Source organism: Bolinopsis microptera, chromosome 11 (genome assembly GCF_026151205.1).
Source record: "Bolinopsis microptera isolate Bmic1 chromosome 11, MBARI_Bmic_1.0, whole genome shotgun sequence".
Classification (NCBI taxonomy): domain Eukaryota; kingdom Metazoa; phylum Ctenophora; class Tentaculata; order Lobata; family Bolinopsidae; genus Bolinopsis; species Bolinopsis microptera.
The window spans coordinates 2,105,768-2,123,002 of NC_087082.1; the positions used below are offsets into that span (position 1 = coordinate 2,105,768).

General features: G+C 40.2%; 4 protein-coding genes across 4 annotated transcripts in view; all 4 read left to right on the forward strand.

Annotated features, from left to right (window-relative positions):
- The window catches only part of LOC134823155 (DNA annealing helicase and endonuclease ZRANB3-like), a 41,246-nt gene extending 30,376 nt beyond the window's left edge, over positions 1–10,870 (forward strand). Inside the window, exons 6-16 of the mRNA XM_063834503.1 lie at positions 749–824; positions 2,003–2,204; positions 2,483–2,609; positions 2,810–2,984; positions 3,842–3,953; positions 5,906–5,993; positions 6,905–7,048; positions 7,179–8,575; positions 8,764–8,939; positions 9,075–9,186; positions 10,298–10,870. Coding sequence (XP_063690573.1) covers positions 749–824; positions 2,003–2,204; positions 2,483–2,609; positions 2,810–2,984; positions 3,842–3,953; positions 5,906–5,993; positions 6,905–7,048; positions 7,179–8,575; positions 8,764–8,939; positions 9,075–9,186; positions 10,298–10,421 — 2,733 coding nt within the window. The 3' untranslated portion in view covers positions 10,422–10,870. The remainder of the gene's footprint in view (positions 1–748; positions 825–2,002; positions 2,205–2,482; positions 2,610–2,809; positions 2,985–3,841; positions 3,954–5,905; positions 5,994–6,904; positions 7,049–7,178; positions 8,576–8,763; positions 8,940–9,074; positions 9,187–10,297) is intronic.
- Positions 1–17,150, forward strand: part of LOC134822751 (heat shock protein 75 kDa, mitochondrial-like) — a 76,993-nt gene extending 59,843 nt beyond the window's left edge. Inside the window, 4 exon segments of the mRNA XM_063833989.1 lie at positions 11,047–11,354; positions 11,357–12,663; positions 12,881–12,982; positions 16,810–17,150. Coding sequence (XP_063690059.1) covers positions 11,049–11,354; positions 11,357–12,663; positions 12,881–12,982; positions 16,810–17,098 — 2,004 coding nt within the window. The 5' untranslated portion in view covers positions 11,047–11,048 and the 3' untranslated portion in view covers positions 17,099–17,150.
- LOC134823156 (alcohol dehydrogenase class-3-like) overlaps positions 1–17,235 on the forward strand; it is a 55,633-nt gene that overhangs the window by 849 nt on the left and 37,549 nt on the right. The window lies entirely within an intron of this gene.
- LOC134823060 (uncharacterized) lies at positions 4,605–5,576 on the forward strand. Its single transcript, XM_063834410.1, has one exon. The coding sequence runs from the start codon at positions 4,605–4,607 to the stop codon at positions 5,574–5,576; it is 972 nt and encodes a 323-aa protein (XP_063690480.1).

Below are 17,235 nucleotides of genomic sequence, written 5' to 3' on the forward strand. Positions count from 1 at the left end.
CACCGTATCACGTTTGGAAAAGCTAAAGTCTCGTGTTTTCTCCTTCTCTGGTCCCAGGTTTAGACTCGGTGCGGAGCCTGCATTCTAACGCTTTATCCTGCTCAATTGGAACAAAATAATAATTGTTATAAATATGATGATGGGTAAATATAAAAGTAAACTAGCAGTACGTTATGTATCAGAAGATCTAATTATGTTATATAGGATGCCGGAAATAAACAATACCAGAAAGTATCACCCTGTCAACCACTTGTCCTACTAGTATACCCTGCGACCTGTACCTATTGCAACATTACATGTTGTAAGAATTGTAAACTTTTAAACTTTACCTGACTTTCTACGTGGTTCTTACCATGAAACAGCTTATATACACGTCATAGTGTCAGATTCTTCCTTCCTTCTCAGTTGTTGACGTACTGGAAATGTTGGGAATTTAAAATCAGGATGTGTGTAGGCATCTCCAATCATAAGCCCCGAGTCATACCAATTGTCCAATAACAAAGCGTCCTGGAATGGGAGTATCCATTAAATTGCAGTTGTATTGGGCTTTTAAATGGATATAAATCTGTTAATACGTATTCTTATAATTTCAATATGAATCAAGACGTCGGTTTATTCCCTGATCATATCACAAAAGGTGTATCTATCCGGGATTTGTATATGATATCTGAAAAAGCAAAAATTAACAGCTTATTCTGATTAATACAAGTCAGAAAATAAAACATGTTCCTAACTCAGTCTATTTCAGTTGTACACCCAGATAAACAGCATTAAACCTGGTTACTTTGGCTCGTATACCAGATTCTGCGAGAAATATTGCCAAGGTAAATCTCATATTTTACTATTCGAATCAACCGCTCCGTAAAATTTGAAATGACCATTTCGATCAATTTTGACCACTATGTGGTTTCCATTGGTTTGTAAGTTTTATATTTGGTAAATATTTGGTCAATTTGTAATTAAACGGCATGGTGATGGATATTCAAATTTAATTGTGGCGAATTGTAGGGAACATGTCACCGCAGAGACTGCCAACTTTTTGTCCAATCAGATAGCTGTATTCTAGTCACGTGACACAAACTAACCAATCAGATCACGGCAGAGGCTGCCAACCTTTCGACCTCTCTTTATCTCAATCTTTATTACCCCCTGGTTTCGACCACACTATTGTTTTTAATTACTAAACAAATTCGGGATTTAACCATGAATTTAAGCCTATAATGCCCTAAACTTAACATCATTTACAAGAAAATTTAATTAACTTTATATAACTTCCCCACTAATAGAATTACCAATTGCAACTCTCTGATTGAACTTTTAGGACGTTACAACTATAACAGACTGGGCCTAGACGGTATCTATACTCACTACTGGAATACCTAAACCTCAAATAATTTGTTTAACCAAAAATTAGGTTAACATAATGTTTAGTCTTCATAAGTTCTAGTTATTTGTTTTTGTCTTGCCCACGATTTCAATGAAAATTCAAAACATGCTCAAGCTATAATGCTGAATCTCTCTTTCAAAATTAGAATTAATCAATTGACACAAGCTTACAAAAGAAACGAACCAACCAATCAGAGAGCTGTATTCTAGTCACGAGACACAAACTAACCAATCAGAGAGCTGTATTCTCATGACGGAACACAAACCTACCAATCGTAACACCTTGTCTCCCTAACACCTTGTCCCCTAACACCTTGTCTCCCTAACACCTTGTCTCCCTAACACCTTGTCTCCTTAACACCTTCTCTCCCTAACACCTTGTCTCCCTAACACCTTGTCTCCCTACTCCCTAACACCTTGTCCCCTAACACCTTGTCTCCCTAACACCTTGTCCCCTAACACCTTGTCTCCCTAACACCTTGTCTCCCTAACACCTTGTCTCCTTAACACCTTGTCTCCCTAACACCTTGTCTCCCTACCACCTTGTCTCCCTAACACCTTGTCCCCTAACACCTTGTCTCCCTAACACCTTGTCCCCTAACACCTTGTCTCCCAGGACACTACAACTACAGACTAAAGCGGTTTGACGTAAGCGGAGCGTCTAACCTGGAGGAACTACACCTTCTTCTCACTAATCACGTGATGATACGGCGACTGAAGAGTAAAGTTCTCACTCAACTACCTGCTAAACAGCGTCAGAAGATATCTTTTGATTTACCAGCTAGTGCTGTACGAGAGGTGGAGAAGGTGAAGTTGAGGTGCGTGGAATTAGAGTATTTATAGAGTTGGTCACTGAGGGGGTGGAATTAGAGTATTTATAGAGTTGGTCACTGAGGGGGTGGGGTTATTCTGTCTGACACCTGACAACAAGTACACTCCCCAGCCTTGCTGAACACATCCCCCGTGATAAATCACGCATTGGAATTTATGGAATAAAAAATCTTACCTTCCTAGTAGAAATCTTGATGATATTTTAATATCTAACATCTTAGGAAGCTACTTAATTAAATATCTGAGATTTACTGTTACCCGCCAGGTTGGAGGAGGTGAAGGCTGGAGGGAATGATTATGAGGTGCGGAGTGCAGTGATGGAGTTGTATCACCAGACTGGACTGGCTAAGATACCAGCCTGTGTGGAGTACATCAAGGAGATGTTAAAACAGGTTTAGTTGGAGAGAGTTCCTTCTTCTCTCTCTCTCTCTCTCTCTCTCTCTCTCTCTCTCTCTCTCCTTCTTATCTATAGTAGATAGTTGCTGCTCTGAATTAAAAGAGTCATGTTTGTAGCAATACAAATTGTAAATAAAAAGAGCAAAAAGAGGAAATGACTCACTATAATTGCTCACCTCATAACAACTGATATCAGGGTAGCAAGTTCCTGGTGTTTGCCCACCACCTAGCAATGCTGGACGCTATAGAGAGGGAGCTGGTGGAGAGTAAGACGGATTATATTCGTATAGACGGGAGTGTTAGTTCTCTTCTGAGGCAGGAGTATGTCAGGAAGTTCCAGAGTGCGGAGAGTTGCAAGGTCGCTGTGCTCAGTATGTTATCTTTTACGTTAACAAGCCTGTCAATTTATTATTGAATTTGAATTATCACATGTTATTATTGGTTGATTGATAATAAATGTGCTGATTAATATTGCATTATGATATATGTACTCTAAAAGTGAAATATAAACTAATATTGACCGCTATTAAGCCCTTTAAATGAGACTCCAAGTCACTGCATACTTTTACCAAATACTTTAGATACTTTAACCTGGTTTAGCAATCCTGATTCCTGGTAAAACTGGTTTGGTTGGAATAGATAAGTGATAGCTTAAAAATTACCGCGATTAATTTACATAACACACTGTGAACAGTCACTGAGTCACTATATGACAGTACATAATGTCATGCACTGTGAACTAGGCCACCCCGAGAATTAGTGATTACAATGCTGTTCTAATAGTTTACATAACGGTCTCACAACTCCATTAGTTACATAACTCTGTTAGTTAGTACTGATTAGCGAACGTCATTCAGCTGGCGTTAGCATGTACTTTATAATAGTACAACAATTTCAACAAGTAAGTTATTTACGAGCCGCTCAACTTCTCACCAAAGTAAACGTGATGAACAAGCAATCAACAGCAAGTTTCAGCAAGCTATTGTTTAGTAAACAGCTTGAAGTTTAGTTGACGTAATTATCACAAAATTGTGTATTAGCTCAAACGTCGAACTTTCAAGAATAAATACTAAAGTTGTGAAGTTCAAAAAAAGCCCTTTTATGAGTAAAAATTCGATCCGATTACACTTTACCTCACTTTACCTCACTTAACCTCACTTAACCTCACTTTACCTCACTTTACCTCACTTTACCTCACTTTACCTCACTTAACCTCACTTAACCTCAGGTATCCAAGCAGCTGGTGTAGGTTTAACACTTACAGCAGCCTCTCTGGTTGTGTTTTGTGAGCTTCATTGGTCTCCAGGAGTCCTACACCAGGCTGAGGACAGAGCACACAGGTACTTTGATCTAAGTTTAGCTTCGAACATACACCCCTCGTGGCCTCTAAATATGTACCTCATACATGACACACCCCTACATCAAGAAAGTTTTGAATTTCCTCGCAGGTCTTCTAAAACTTTCCTCTTCGGTACCAAATTTCTTCCAAAATCAGATTATCTGCCGCCTTTCTGGATGTGGGTGCACACCCGATCCTACCACGTGTAGGTCACAAGTCACAAGACCAATCTGAACTATCTCACCTGCACAGAGCTACCAGATCATCCTGTTATCTGATCACATGACTTGATTACCAACTCTTGTTACCACCTCCTCACGTGGTTTATCTAGCAAACTATAACCTGCTTACCTGCAGATCAGATAGCAGAAGGGTATTTGAAACCGTTCAAGCTCACGTGATCTCTTGTTGTCTTGTTGAGAGACTCGTATTCTTATCAGCTGATCTGAGATTAATCCAATAGACTGGGACCACCAAATAATTGCTCGCTTCTCCAAACAGACGAGCTAGCTTCGCAGTTCATCTTCTGATCTTATGAAGTTATGACGAATTTGAATTTTGTATAAGTACCCCGAATCTCTATCTAGAAAAGTTATCAGTTTCTAACTTTCTGCAGTATACAACTTTAATTACCTGTTCCTTTATATAAATCATGATGTTCCAGCTATTTCTCGCTATTACTACTCTGATATCCTCAACAACCTGCAATGAGATCAGTGAAACATTCGAGAGAGGGTTCGGGTTCAACCACCATTCTCTCAAGACCACTCCAACCAACACTAAAGTTCCTAAACATCTTCAAGATTTGATCAATAACCCTAACCCAAGATCTAACCGAATAGTCAGCACTAAAGCTACTTCAATGAAGATTTCTAAACATAAAATTAGTGTCTCCTACACCCTCTCTAAAGACAGTCACCGTCATGGTACTCTCAAAGACGTAGAACTAATAGTTTACCTGAAACCTTCCACTGAGATCTCGACTCTGAAGATAACAGTTTTGGGAACAGAGCAAAAGTTTAATGTCTCCTCACGATCAGGGGAACCTACAGCTCTGCCTCTGAAGATTAAAAACAAGCTTGTTGCCTCGCTACAAACCCTCGATATTGTGATCAGTGCTGAGCGGACTCTGCTGAATTCCCACGGTATAGAAGTTACTTCAACTCTGCAAATTAACAAGATAATTAACCTCAAAGAGAAACCTCATCTCACCCTCCTTTACAAGAACCAGGAGATCCTTCAACCCTCAGCTAAGATCGCTAGAAGACACTTTCTCCAGATGTTTGGTGAGACCCACCACTTGGAACGAAGATCCGCATCTCCCCACTGTAGAGTCCAGGACCTGATGGTAAACTTCAACAAGATCGGACTCAACTCTGTGGTGTACCCTCTGGACTTTAATGCTCACATCTGCTCGGGAGAGTGTCATATTGACCACGAGGAGACCCCAATGACCAACCACGCCCTCATTCAGAATATGTTGTATCAGAGCGGAGGGGAGGTACAGGGAGCTTCCTGTGTATCAGACCAAACTAAACCTCTAAGTGTTCTGATTGCTGTGGGACAACACTTCCATCTTACTGTGTACGAAGACATGGTGGTCGAGTCTTGTAGCTGTAGATAATATCAATTTAATTATATTTCTAAAAGATATTTCAACTGTTTTAAGTTGATGATAACTGTGTGATGTTTTAATATCTTGATTTCAACTCTTAAACAATGTGCCTTTATTGCCTCAATTTCTATAAAGCTGAATATGAAAGAAAGATAAAACTTGGTAGGAATTAAAATTGATTGTCAAGAAAAAAATAATTAATTACCATACAAAATTTGTAACTGGGCACCCATATAATTACATGGAGTAAAGAATAGATTCCTCATCTGAACTGAAAAAAACTAATAATTACCATGATTTGTAAATGTAGTATCCCATATTCACACTAATCTTTACAGGATTTCGCAAAAGAATGCTGTCAATGTTTACTATCTGATTGGTCTCGGTACCATTGACGAAACTCTTTGGAAAAAACTGAACAGAAAGGTACGTTTTCGGTTAGAAATGGGTTGGCTACCTTTGTTTACCATGTTAATCGTTTAAAACATCGTAAACATGGCAAAGAAACAGAACAAGTTGGCTCCTATCAAGATACAACTAGTAAACACTTTTCCGCTCTTTTAGTAATAATATTATAATTTGTTACTTGTAACCACCCACCATATCACTAGGTTGTTACTTGTAACCACCCACCATATCACTAGGTTGCTACTTGTAACCACCCACCATATCACTAGGTTGCTACTTGTAACCACCCACCATATCACTAGGTTGCTACTTGTAACCACCCACCATATCACTAGGTTGCTACTTGTAACCACCCACCATATCACTAGGTTGCTACTTGTAACTACCCACCATATCACTAGGTTGTTACTTGTAACTACCCACCATATCACTAGGTTGTTACTTGTAACCACCCACCATATCACTAGGTTGTTACTTGTAACTACCCACCATATCACTAGGTTGCTACTTGTAACCACCCACCATATCACTAGGTTGTTACTTGTAACCACCCACCATATCACTAGGTTGTTACTTGTAACCACCCACCATATCACTAGGTTGCTACTTGTAACCACCCACCATATCACTAGGTTGCTACTTGTAACCACCCACCATATCACTAGGTTGCTACTTGTAACCACCCACCATATCACTAGGTTGCTACTTGTAACCACCCACCATATCACTAGGTTGCTACTTGTAACCACCCACCATATCACTAGGTTGCTACTTGTAACCACCCACCATATCACTAGGTTGCTACTTGTAACCACCCACCATATCACTAGGTTGCTACTTGTAACCACCCACCATATCACTAGGTTGCTATTTGCAACCACCCACCATATCACTAGGTTGCTACTTGTAACCACCCACCATATCACTAGGTTGATGTAGTGGGTAAAACTCTTGAAGGACAGGGAGGGGATATGAACACTAATGAAACTGATAATGATGATATAAAGTCTGTGTTAGCTGCCTGTACGGGAAACTCTCCTACAAAACGATCTCCTACTAAACGACATGGACAGGTATGTGTATTGTGTCCACATTCCCACTACATACTTTAACTTGCACAATTCCCACATGTTTCCTTGGGAACTTTTCCTTTCATTAGATGTTCCTTATTTGTATGCTACTAACATAATATGTTTCCCTCAGCAAGGTAAGAAGAACTCCCCAGTAAAGAAGCCCTCTTCCTCTCTCTCCTTCTGCCCGGGACAAACTAAACTGACCCCCTTTCTCAACATGTCTATAGATGAAGACTTTACTGATCCCCGTATCTCTGGCTCTTCTAAGTCGACTGTCTCCTCTACTGTCTCCTCTACTGGCTCCTCTACTGGCTCCTCTACTGGCTCCTCTACTGGCTCCTCTACACATCTCAATAGCTCCAGGGTAGATGAGATTCTGAGTCAGGCTGAGATGAAGAGGGACAGGTTGCAGATGTCTAAATTCGAGAAGAATGCTAAGAAAAGGGGGAGAGGTAAAGAACGGAGTGAAGACGGGGTGAATAAGAGAGGAAGGGCTGGAGATAAGGGGCTCCTGCAGGTTGAGGCTTGTAGTTCTAGCAAATATTTTAAGAAAGGTGAAAAGGAGCGAACGGACGTGATTGACATTGATTCTACCTCTGATGAAGAAACAGATTCAAATGTAGTCGGGTGTGTTATTAAAAAGAACTGTAGAACAGATTCTAAAGTATCACTTGTTCCACCAAATAACTCTACTGCTGATATCAGACAGGAAACAAGGAATTTAGATCTGCCTCCGGTAATAGTTATAGACGAATCTTCTACGTCATCAAGCAAGGATCACCCTCAAACTCCCCCAGAAACATTACAGAGTAGCACTGAAGCAGCTGATGAAGACAGCCAGCCGACATCCTCCTCAGATTCTGGAATAGATCACACCCAAGAACACTCTTCTGCAGTGGAAATGATCACGGAAGATGATGATGAGGACTGTTCAGACACAGACTTGTTCAGTGACAGACCCGTTGATACCCTGCAGTTTTCAGTTAGTGCACATACAGATAGGATATATTTCTACGATTACACTGGAATATACCTGGAAGTGAACTGTCTCCTGCAGGATCTGCTGGACGATACTTCTCTCCCTGAGCTCCTCACCAACAATCCTCACCACAAGGAAGCTGCGCAGGAGTTCGCCCGACACTGGTCAGGGATCAGCAAGGCTACCCAGACTCGACTACATAACAAGATCATGTCTGATTTGGATGAGGAGCTCAAGAAGGTTTTTGAGAATCGAGCTTTTTCTACCACCAGGAATTTTAAAGGTCCCAAAACAGCTGTTGACAGCGAAGAGACAGCGGAACATTCGGTGAAGCTGAGGAAACTGAATGTTGGGAAGAAGAGGGTTGAGATTGAGCAGCGATTCTCGGAGTTGGGTGACCCGTTGTGTTTAAGCTGTGAGTCTGTGGTAGTAAGACTGAAGTCTAGAACCTCAGTGAGTTGCGTTACCAGGGTAACCTCCTCCACCAACTCGGAACTCTCGAAGCTTCCATTTCAGGGGAGATTCTGCTCGCTGGACTGTTCACAGCGGTACTAATATAGTTTAATTTATTTGCTTTATTACGTGAAATTCGATTTATTTACTTTTTACGATTTATAATTATTGAATATTTGTATTGTACATACATTGTATTATTGAATATCCGGATAATATTAATTACATTTAATATTGATATTGATATTATAGCGGGTCTTCCTTGTACATCTAATGTTGTCAGGTACGGAGTGAAAGCAAACAGTCACAGTTTTGTAAGAAAGATCCTGTTCGACCTAGAGTTTGGAGTATGTCAGACATGTGGGCTGGATACTAATAGGCTGCTCAAGCAACTGAGGCTAGGCACTCAGGAGGAGAAGGTTAAACTTCTTAACTCTACAACTCTCAAATCCCTGACAGGTTAATATGATTAAACTCTCCGAACCAGCTTTTAATCAGCGATATTAAATCCTCATGAAAACGTTATTTCTCTCAGCATATATCCTGCATTTAACATGATTTATTTTAGATTTCTGACACTATTCCCGACTATAGAGAAACAGAAGCGTAACATAGTGGTGCACGCAACGGAGGGGCTGTTGTGGCAAGGTGACCACATCGTACCAGTAGCTGAGGGGGGCGGTCAGTGCGACATCGACAACTTCAGGTTAGTTCCCGCCCCTTTTTAAACAAAGTGGTGTGTTTTAGTTTACCACGCGATGGTGAGTAGCCAATCAGTTTGAATCGTCGACCAATCAGATCACAGTACCACATCGCGTGACTAAACCTCAGCATCACTACCCACGACTATTCAAATCGGTTCCCATAACATATTATAAGTTTTTTCTTTTCCGTTTTTTATATCCGTGTTTTTAAATTCTGCGGTTGAGGTTTTTCAGCTTAATCTGATAAGGTATTAAATGATACTCAACTGTGGTCATGTGTGGTTACAGTGTGGTCTGCATAACCACACCTCTGTTTTAAATCTGTATTATAATTATAATAGATATTTTGTGAATCGTAATAATTCCCAGAAAGACGCATCTGTTCAGAATTTTGAGGTTAAAGCTTCGACATTAAATGAACCAATAGGTTTAGATTTTTTGTAAAATTTTATTAGCGTTGAGAGGATATGAATATGTTGGTTGGATAATGTTAGGTTAGTTTAAAATACACTCAACTCTCAAGACCGTGTCAATAGGACGTATTAGAACAAAGTAAAATGTTACCCCAGCGCGAACAGTGTTTAAATCAAACAAAAGATAGCGTGAGAAAATTGAAGTGACGAAAGATAGCATGAAATTGGGAAGCGACAAAAGAAAGCTTGAATTTGAGAAGCGAACAGTTTGAAATGAAGGGCATGGAAATTTATTCATTTTGTTTTATGAAAAAGAAGAGTAAAATACTGAAGTTACTTTGATCACAGACCTTTCTGAAACTTGGCTGGCACAAATTATTTCCGGTTCTATCACACTACTTACCTTAATGTTTAGTCGATTTCAAATGTCTCCCACAGCAAACACCATAAAATCAATACTATTACAATTAATTAACGAATATGATAATTAGGTAGGTACAGTAAACCGCGATTTACCGCGGGGTTTGGGGGAAAGGAAACAACCGCGGTAAATCGGGGTTTGCGGTAAATCGGGGTTTTTTGTTCACATCATGAATGTTAAGCCCTATTTGGGGGAAGGAAATAGCCACGGTAAATCGGGGTTTTACTGTAGTTAGTTATTTAAATAGCCTATTAGATGCTTATAATTACACCATTACAGGACTCTCTGTACAGTTTGTCACAAGGTAGAGACAAAGAAACTGATGACCAGGTTGAGAGTGAAGAAGGATAAGGAGACCAACAAGAAAAAAGGTATTCTGGATATTCGACATTTTCTGGGTTAGGTTATTTAAATAAAAAAAGGGTTCTTGCTCCTTTGGTTTGGCGGGAACTTGAGAGACAGGTTTTTATTCAGTGTTATCAAAAATAGTTGTTTAATGTTTACAATTGTAGGTAGATAAAATAATGAGCTTAATTAAATTATTATTTTTTAACCGACCGACTTCTTATATTAAGTAGGTTCAATAATTCGTGCGACACAACTGCAATTTGTTTTAGCTACATTTGCTGTGACAAGGTTTTTAGATAAAATGATACTGACGGAAACCAGCATTTAAGATAATCTTTTGTTTTGTATGAATTTGTTTTTAGCATAATGTGGTAATAACGTGATGAAGATAGACAACTGACACGCTGAAAAGCTAAAATTCTATATTTTTAATCAACTGTAATGTATTTTATCATGTATTTGTATATTATTGACATTATTGCTGACTACTATAATATATTGACAATAAATTCAAACTAATTTATTAAATTATTCCTGCAGTTTCGTTAGCTTACCTCAATATTGGACGCTTTCCACAGCCTAACTGTCATTGTACAAATTATACTGATTACAATAGATATAGTGATAATATATCTCCTTCTTGCCAATATAATATACTGACTACCCTAACTATCTTATAGCAATGAGACTCTACAGAAAGCTGCCCCTGCGGCTGGTCTCGCAGACCCTAACCTCCACCCCATCTCGTCTCTACCACCTCACCACCCCTCTCCTTTCCTCCTCTGACCCCCAACCTAACCCTCAGAAGCACAGCTTTCAGGCTGAGACCCGCCAACTGCTGGACATTGTGGCAAGGTCTCTGTACTCAGAGAGAGAAGTGTTCCTCAGAGAGCTGGTTTCGAACGCAGCTGATGCACTCGAGAAGTTGAGGTACACTCAGTTGAAGGGGGAGGAGATTGATGACCCTTCAGCTACTCTTCATGTGGAGTGTTCCTGAGTGAGTCACTCAACTCTCTCACTATTGAGGATAACGGGATTGGTATGACGAAGGAGGAGCTGATAGCGAATCTGGGGACCATAGCCAGGTCAGGTTCCAAAGAGTTTGTGAAGACAGCAGGAGCAGATGGTGGTGATACGAGCAACATTATAGGTCAGTTTGGTGTTGGTTTCTACTCCGCCTTTATGGTGGGAAGTCACGTGACAGTACTTACAAGATCAGCCAAACCCGGCTCAGTGGGCTACGTGTGGAACAGTAATGGAGAAGATGGGTACGATATCCAGGAGGCAGCAGGACTCCCTAGAGGAACCAGGATAGTGATCCAGCTGAAGGAGGACGCCCTGGAGTTCGTAAAGAAGGACAGAGTGAGGGAGGTGTTAAGAAAACACAGTAACTTTGTGGGGTACCCTATCTACCTGGATGGTGTACAAGTTAACACTATAGAGCCTCTTTGGACTAGGAAGTCCTCTGATATTCCTGATCAGGAACACGCGGAGCTCTACCAGAGCTTGTCGGGTAGGAAGGATAACCCCATGTACACCATGCAGTTTGCAGTGGAGACCCCGGTTAGTATCAAGTGTGTCCTCTACGTTCCCCAGTTCATGCCCCAACTTGACATTGCTAATCTAAAGAACTTTGGGATCAGTTTGTACTGTAAGAAGGTGATGGTGCAAGCACAGACTCCTAAACTCCTCCCCGAGTGGCTGATGTTCCTACATGGTGTGGTGGACAGTGAAGATATTCCTCTGAATCTTAGTCGGGAACTTCTACAAGAATCAGTTGTTATCACCAAGATAAAGAGTGTTATCACTGGTAAAATGATATCTTATCTCAACAGACAAGCTAAGAGGGATCCAGGAAAGTATGAGGAATTCTACAAAGAGTTTGGGAGGTTTCTTAGGATCGGGATAGTCACCACAGAGAGTCAGACAGAGAAGGAAGACCTGGCTAAACTCCTCAGGTTTGAGTCGAGCAAGGAAGAAAAGGGCACTATTATCTCACTAGACCAGTATATTGAGAGGGCACCAGAAGGGCAGAAACAGGTGTACTATCTCTCAGCTCCATCTAGAGATATGGCCATGGAGTCACCCTACTTCGAGACACTCCAGCAGAACGATCTGGAGGTGCTCTTCACCTACAACAAGGAGGACGATGTGGTGTTGTTCAAGCTGGAGAACTACAAGGACAGGAAGCTGTGCACCGCCGAGGCTGCTAACGTCAAACCAGTGGATAAACCGGAGGAACCAGGACACGAGAAGTTGGAGAAACAGGAGGGAAATAGGCTGGCTACCTGGTTCAGGTTAGCACTCAAGTAGCACTGTCTTTCATTCAACCCCTGATGAAAACTTTTTAAATATATTAAATTCCTTGAAATAAAAGTTGAATGATATTATTTTATGGCACGACAGTCATTTTCTATTTTATTCTCCATGCGCCGTGTAAAAAATCATATGAATTTTTCTGAAATGAAATGACAAATATCATTTCTAATCTGCTTATACATCATTACACTCCAGAGACGCCTTGGGACGGGAGAATGTAAAGGAGGTGAAGATGTCAGACCGTCAACACTCCCAACCTGCTGTCGTGACTGTTGAGAACCTTACCACTCTCAGACGGTACTACTTATTCTTATTATTATTATTAGAAAGTGATTATCGTCGTTTTGGCCTGCAAAATGTTGCGAACATTTTAATTAATATAAGTGATAAGTACAAGACGACGCCACCCACAATTAAGTGATAAGAACAGGGTGTACCGCATAAAGTGTGATTCATAAATTCGACACATATTGACACAATGTGATGAATTTTTTTTTTTTTGGAAAACGAAATTAAATATATACAAAATAGTATTACAGGTTATATATTATGAAAATCATCATTGCAAAAATAAAACCCAGTCCAAGGGACTGAAAAAATTAGTTGACTTTCGATTCGAAAGAGTTAAATTCTAAATCATCCATGTTAGATAATTCGTAAGTTTTGTTTGAGGTATTTCTTGATCCTCTAATACACAATAAAATTAATTTCCTAATTAAAAATGATAATTTACACCGATAAAAATTTATAATATCGTTGTAATTCTGCTTTTTCTTATAAGCAAGTTTGTTGCAAAGCAGTTTCTCAAATGTCCTGGCTTGAGGTCCCATGCCACCAGTTACTGAATAAATTAATGGAGCAAATGATCCGTGCTCTACATTAAGTATTCTCTCGTTGTAGCATCGTGTTTTCTGTCTCTCGGCGTTCTCCATGGTCTTCTTTGTCGAATGTTGAAGGTAGGAATTAGAATTAGGATTAATTACCTTAACATCGAAAAAAGCCATTTGGCCCGGCCTATAGAAACCACGAGCTCTAATATCGGGTCTTGCCTGGTCACCCGTTAGTGTTGAGGACCTCTTGAACTGCTCTCCTTCTAGTTCTTGAAGCTGAGGTTCAACTTCCACGTCCGAGCAAACAGTGTTCAGCAAGCCAGCTAAAAAATCCCTAATTTCGTTGTGTCTGATAATGATGTAGCCACCAAGATGGCAATTTAGAGAATGGTTCACATCAAACTTTTTTCCGCATGGACATTGTGATGGCAAACGATCCAGATCTAAGTTGTATCGCAATCTGATAGAATCCCTGAATTCAGATTTATTTAGAACGAAACCATGTTTTCTAAGTGGTAAACATGAGAGCCAATTTGAGCTCCCTGGTTCGCTAATCTGCTCCAAAACCCTTGCAGTCTTCTCATCAACCTTTTTAAGTATCTCTTCTTGTTGTTCTTTATATTCCAAAACACGCTGTTTTAACATGTCTTGGAGCTCATCTGTCGATTCCGTGTCGGTTGCAGCAAGAGATTTGCCTTTCATGGAATTTACCAGTCCCCGGGTTACCAAAAGCGATGCAGCAATGTGATGAAGAGTTTTTAGCAACTGCTCCTTCATAATATTTTGTATCATTTTTCAAAAAGTCACACTTTCTGTGGTACACCCTGTATAATGTATATTTTTTTTTTTTGGAAAACAAATAGAATAATATATAACAATATAATTTACAACAATGTATATCGACCAGATTTGAAACAACAATTAATTGAGTCCATAGGACTCATAATTAGCTAAGCTTTGATACAAAGCATGCGAACTCAAAGTCGCTTTCACAACTTTTGTCAACTGAATTGACATAAGATCTGGTTCCTCTTATACACAGGAGAACCAGCTTCCTGATAATAAATGATAATTTACATCTTAAAAATTTTACAACATCTGAATAATTTTGTTGCGTCTTATAGGATATTTTCTCACACAATAACCTACAAAATGTTCTCGCTTCTGGCCCGCTGCCACCCGTGACAGAGTACACCAGTGGACAGAAACTCCCATGTTCGACATTCAGAATTCTCTCGTTGTATAACCTCCGCTTCTGAGTCTCAGCTCACTCGTATATTTTTTCTGTTGATGATGAGAGATAAGACTCAGAATTGGGATTGAGAAACTTTATGTCGAAATAGGAGTTCTGTCCCGGACGATAGAATCCCCTGGCACGGACGTCAGGGTGGGCATTGTCTCCTGTTAAGTTAGTGTGGTACTTGTTGAGAAAGTCTCCCCGTCTAAAGTCTGTAGGTGGGGCTCACATTCTACGTCTTTGCAAACAGTTGATAGTTGTTTGGCTATGAAATCGCTAACTGATTTGTGGCGGATGATGATCTAGCCTCCTCTTGGACAGTTTAGAGCATGGTGATGTCCATTTTGGCCCCACAAACACAGGATTGAGGTAATCGTGGAAGGTCTTTGTTATATCGAAGAAGTAGACTATCCCTGAATTCCCCTTTGTTCAATGTGAACCCATAAGACTTAAGAGGTAGGACAGTCAACCAACTTGAGCTTCCTTTTTCTCTTGCCTGATTAATTGCACGTGTAGATCTATCACTGATTTCATTGCAGATTAACGTGTATTCTAATTCATGCTTTTCTGCCCTCACTTTTAGAATTACTTTCAGCGACTCGGAATCATGATCTATATCCGTTTCAATTCCGGCCATGGCCTTTACTAAGGACTTAGTCACTTCCATGGATGTTTTATACTCATCTGATGCCAACTTTGATAAAACTTGTATGCCTAGTCCCCCACATCGTACGGGTAGCGCAACCGTTCTTCTCTCTAATGGTGTACCTACCTTGGGTACCTTGGGTTCGTTTCGGGCCAGCACGCCCAGGCCAAGACATCTTGCGTCTCCACCACCGGTGTCTCCGTTATCATGTCTTGCTCACAGCCCATTCCAAGATTGATTTGCCGTTAGCCGCTGTATATCCAGGGGTAGGAGGGGTGTCGGGGACGGTATGAAGAAAGCGATCAAGTGCTGCCTTGAATTTTGGCAAGGTTGGGATAGACTTGATGTCGTGAGGCACAGCGTTATACAAAGCAGAAGCCACTGAAGGGAAAGAATGGAACCTCATGGTGTTGGTGCTTTTGTATTTTGATCCGCCAAGAGGACGAAGACATGTAACTCCTCTTTTTTGAGAGTGTTGGAAAGAAATGTTTACACTGTTGGGAATCTCACCGTAGTAAATTTTCCAGACAAGGATGATCATGTACCTCTCGCGGCGGCGCTGTAGGGAGTAGAGATCAAGCTGCTTCAGGCGCTCCCAGTAGCTAAGATGCTTGTACCCTGCTATTTTTGCAGTGAATGAGCGTTGGATCGACTCAATCATGATTATATCACACTGCAGGTGAGGCGACCAGAGAGCACAACAATACTCGGTAATAGAGCGGACGTATGTCTTGAAGAGCATCATCATCGTGTCTTTGTCTCTGGTAGAGAAAGTTCTCAGTACCCATCCAGCTTTGCTCGCTGCCTCAGTGTAATAGGGCATCCAAATAAAGCCGGTATGAATTTCTCATCGATAAGCATGTCAAGAGGTTGCAAGTATTGATCTAGTCCTTCAATTGTTCTCATGAAGTATGTCATTTTGTGCCTAACTCCATGAGTGAATGCTGCATAATGTATATTAATGCTTTTCATGCAAACAAGTGAAAACGAATATTTTATGTCATGTATCCTGGGTTTGGACAGGATATGCCCGCTTAAAATACTTCCATCGCGTTACATAACATAATTTTCTGAAACATATATTACATTTACAATAAATTATACAACATTACAATCAACAAAATAAATTTAATCGCAGAATCTCAAATACAAATAATCGTAAATTAAACACAAAAAACAAAATAAACAAGCAACAAATGAATTTACAAATGCACATCCTTTGACAACATACTCCTTCATAAAATTAATTTTTGACAAAAAATTGTTAGACGGTAATATAATGGTTACTAATTTATAAGTCACAAATAATAAATCAATACAAATATAATTAATCACAAATACTAAGTGGTAAGTATATTACATATGTAATTTTATTACTTGAAATATTCGCATAATAATCTCCCCACCCCAGATACTTGGAGATGGCCCCACCAGACCAGAAGGAAGCGAGCTACAAGTACCTGCTCCACAACAGTGTGGTACTGGAACTGAACCCCACTCATCCCATTATCAAACAGCTGGCACCTCTCAGAGAGAGCAACCCAGAAGTAGCGGGGTTAGTTGCCAGCCAGCTCTTCGATAATGCTCTAATGAATGCTGATTTGGTGCACGATCCCAGACGAATGGTGGGCAGGATTAACAAGATTTTACAGGCAGTCACTGAAAGTGAAGTCCCGACTGATGCGGATGTTAAGGAATAAGGAATCCCTGGAATGAGATTTTTTTAATGTTTAGGATTTTTATAACTTATTATTTTGGTAAAGTTTTATTTTTCACAAAAATGATCCTTGACTTGCTTTGTTGTAAATCCATGCCAAATGCCAATTGCCAAATCATT

Bases quoted from the DNA above. Each gene is read 5' to 3' on its own strand.
- LOC134823060 (XM_063834410.1), top strand. From the start codon at position 4,605: ATGATGTTCCAGCTATTTCTCGCTATTACTACTCTGATATCCTCAACA.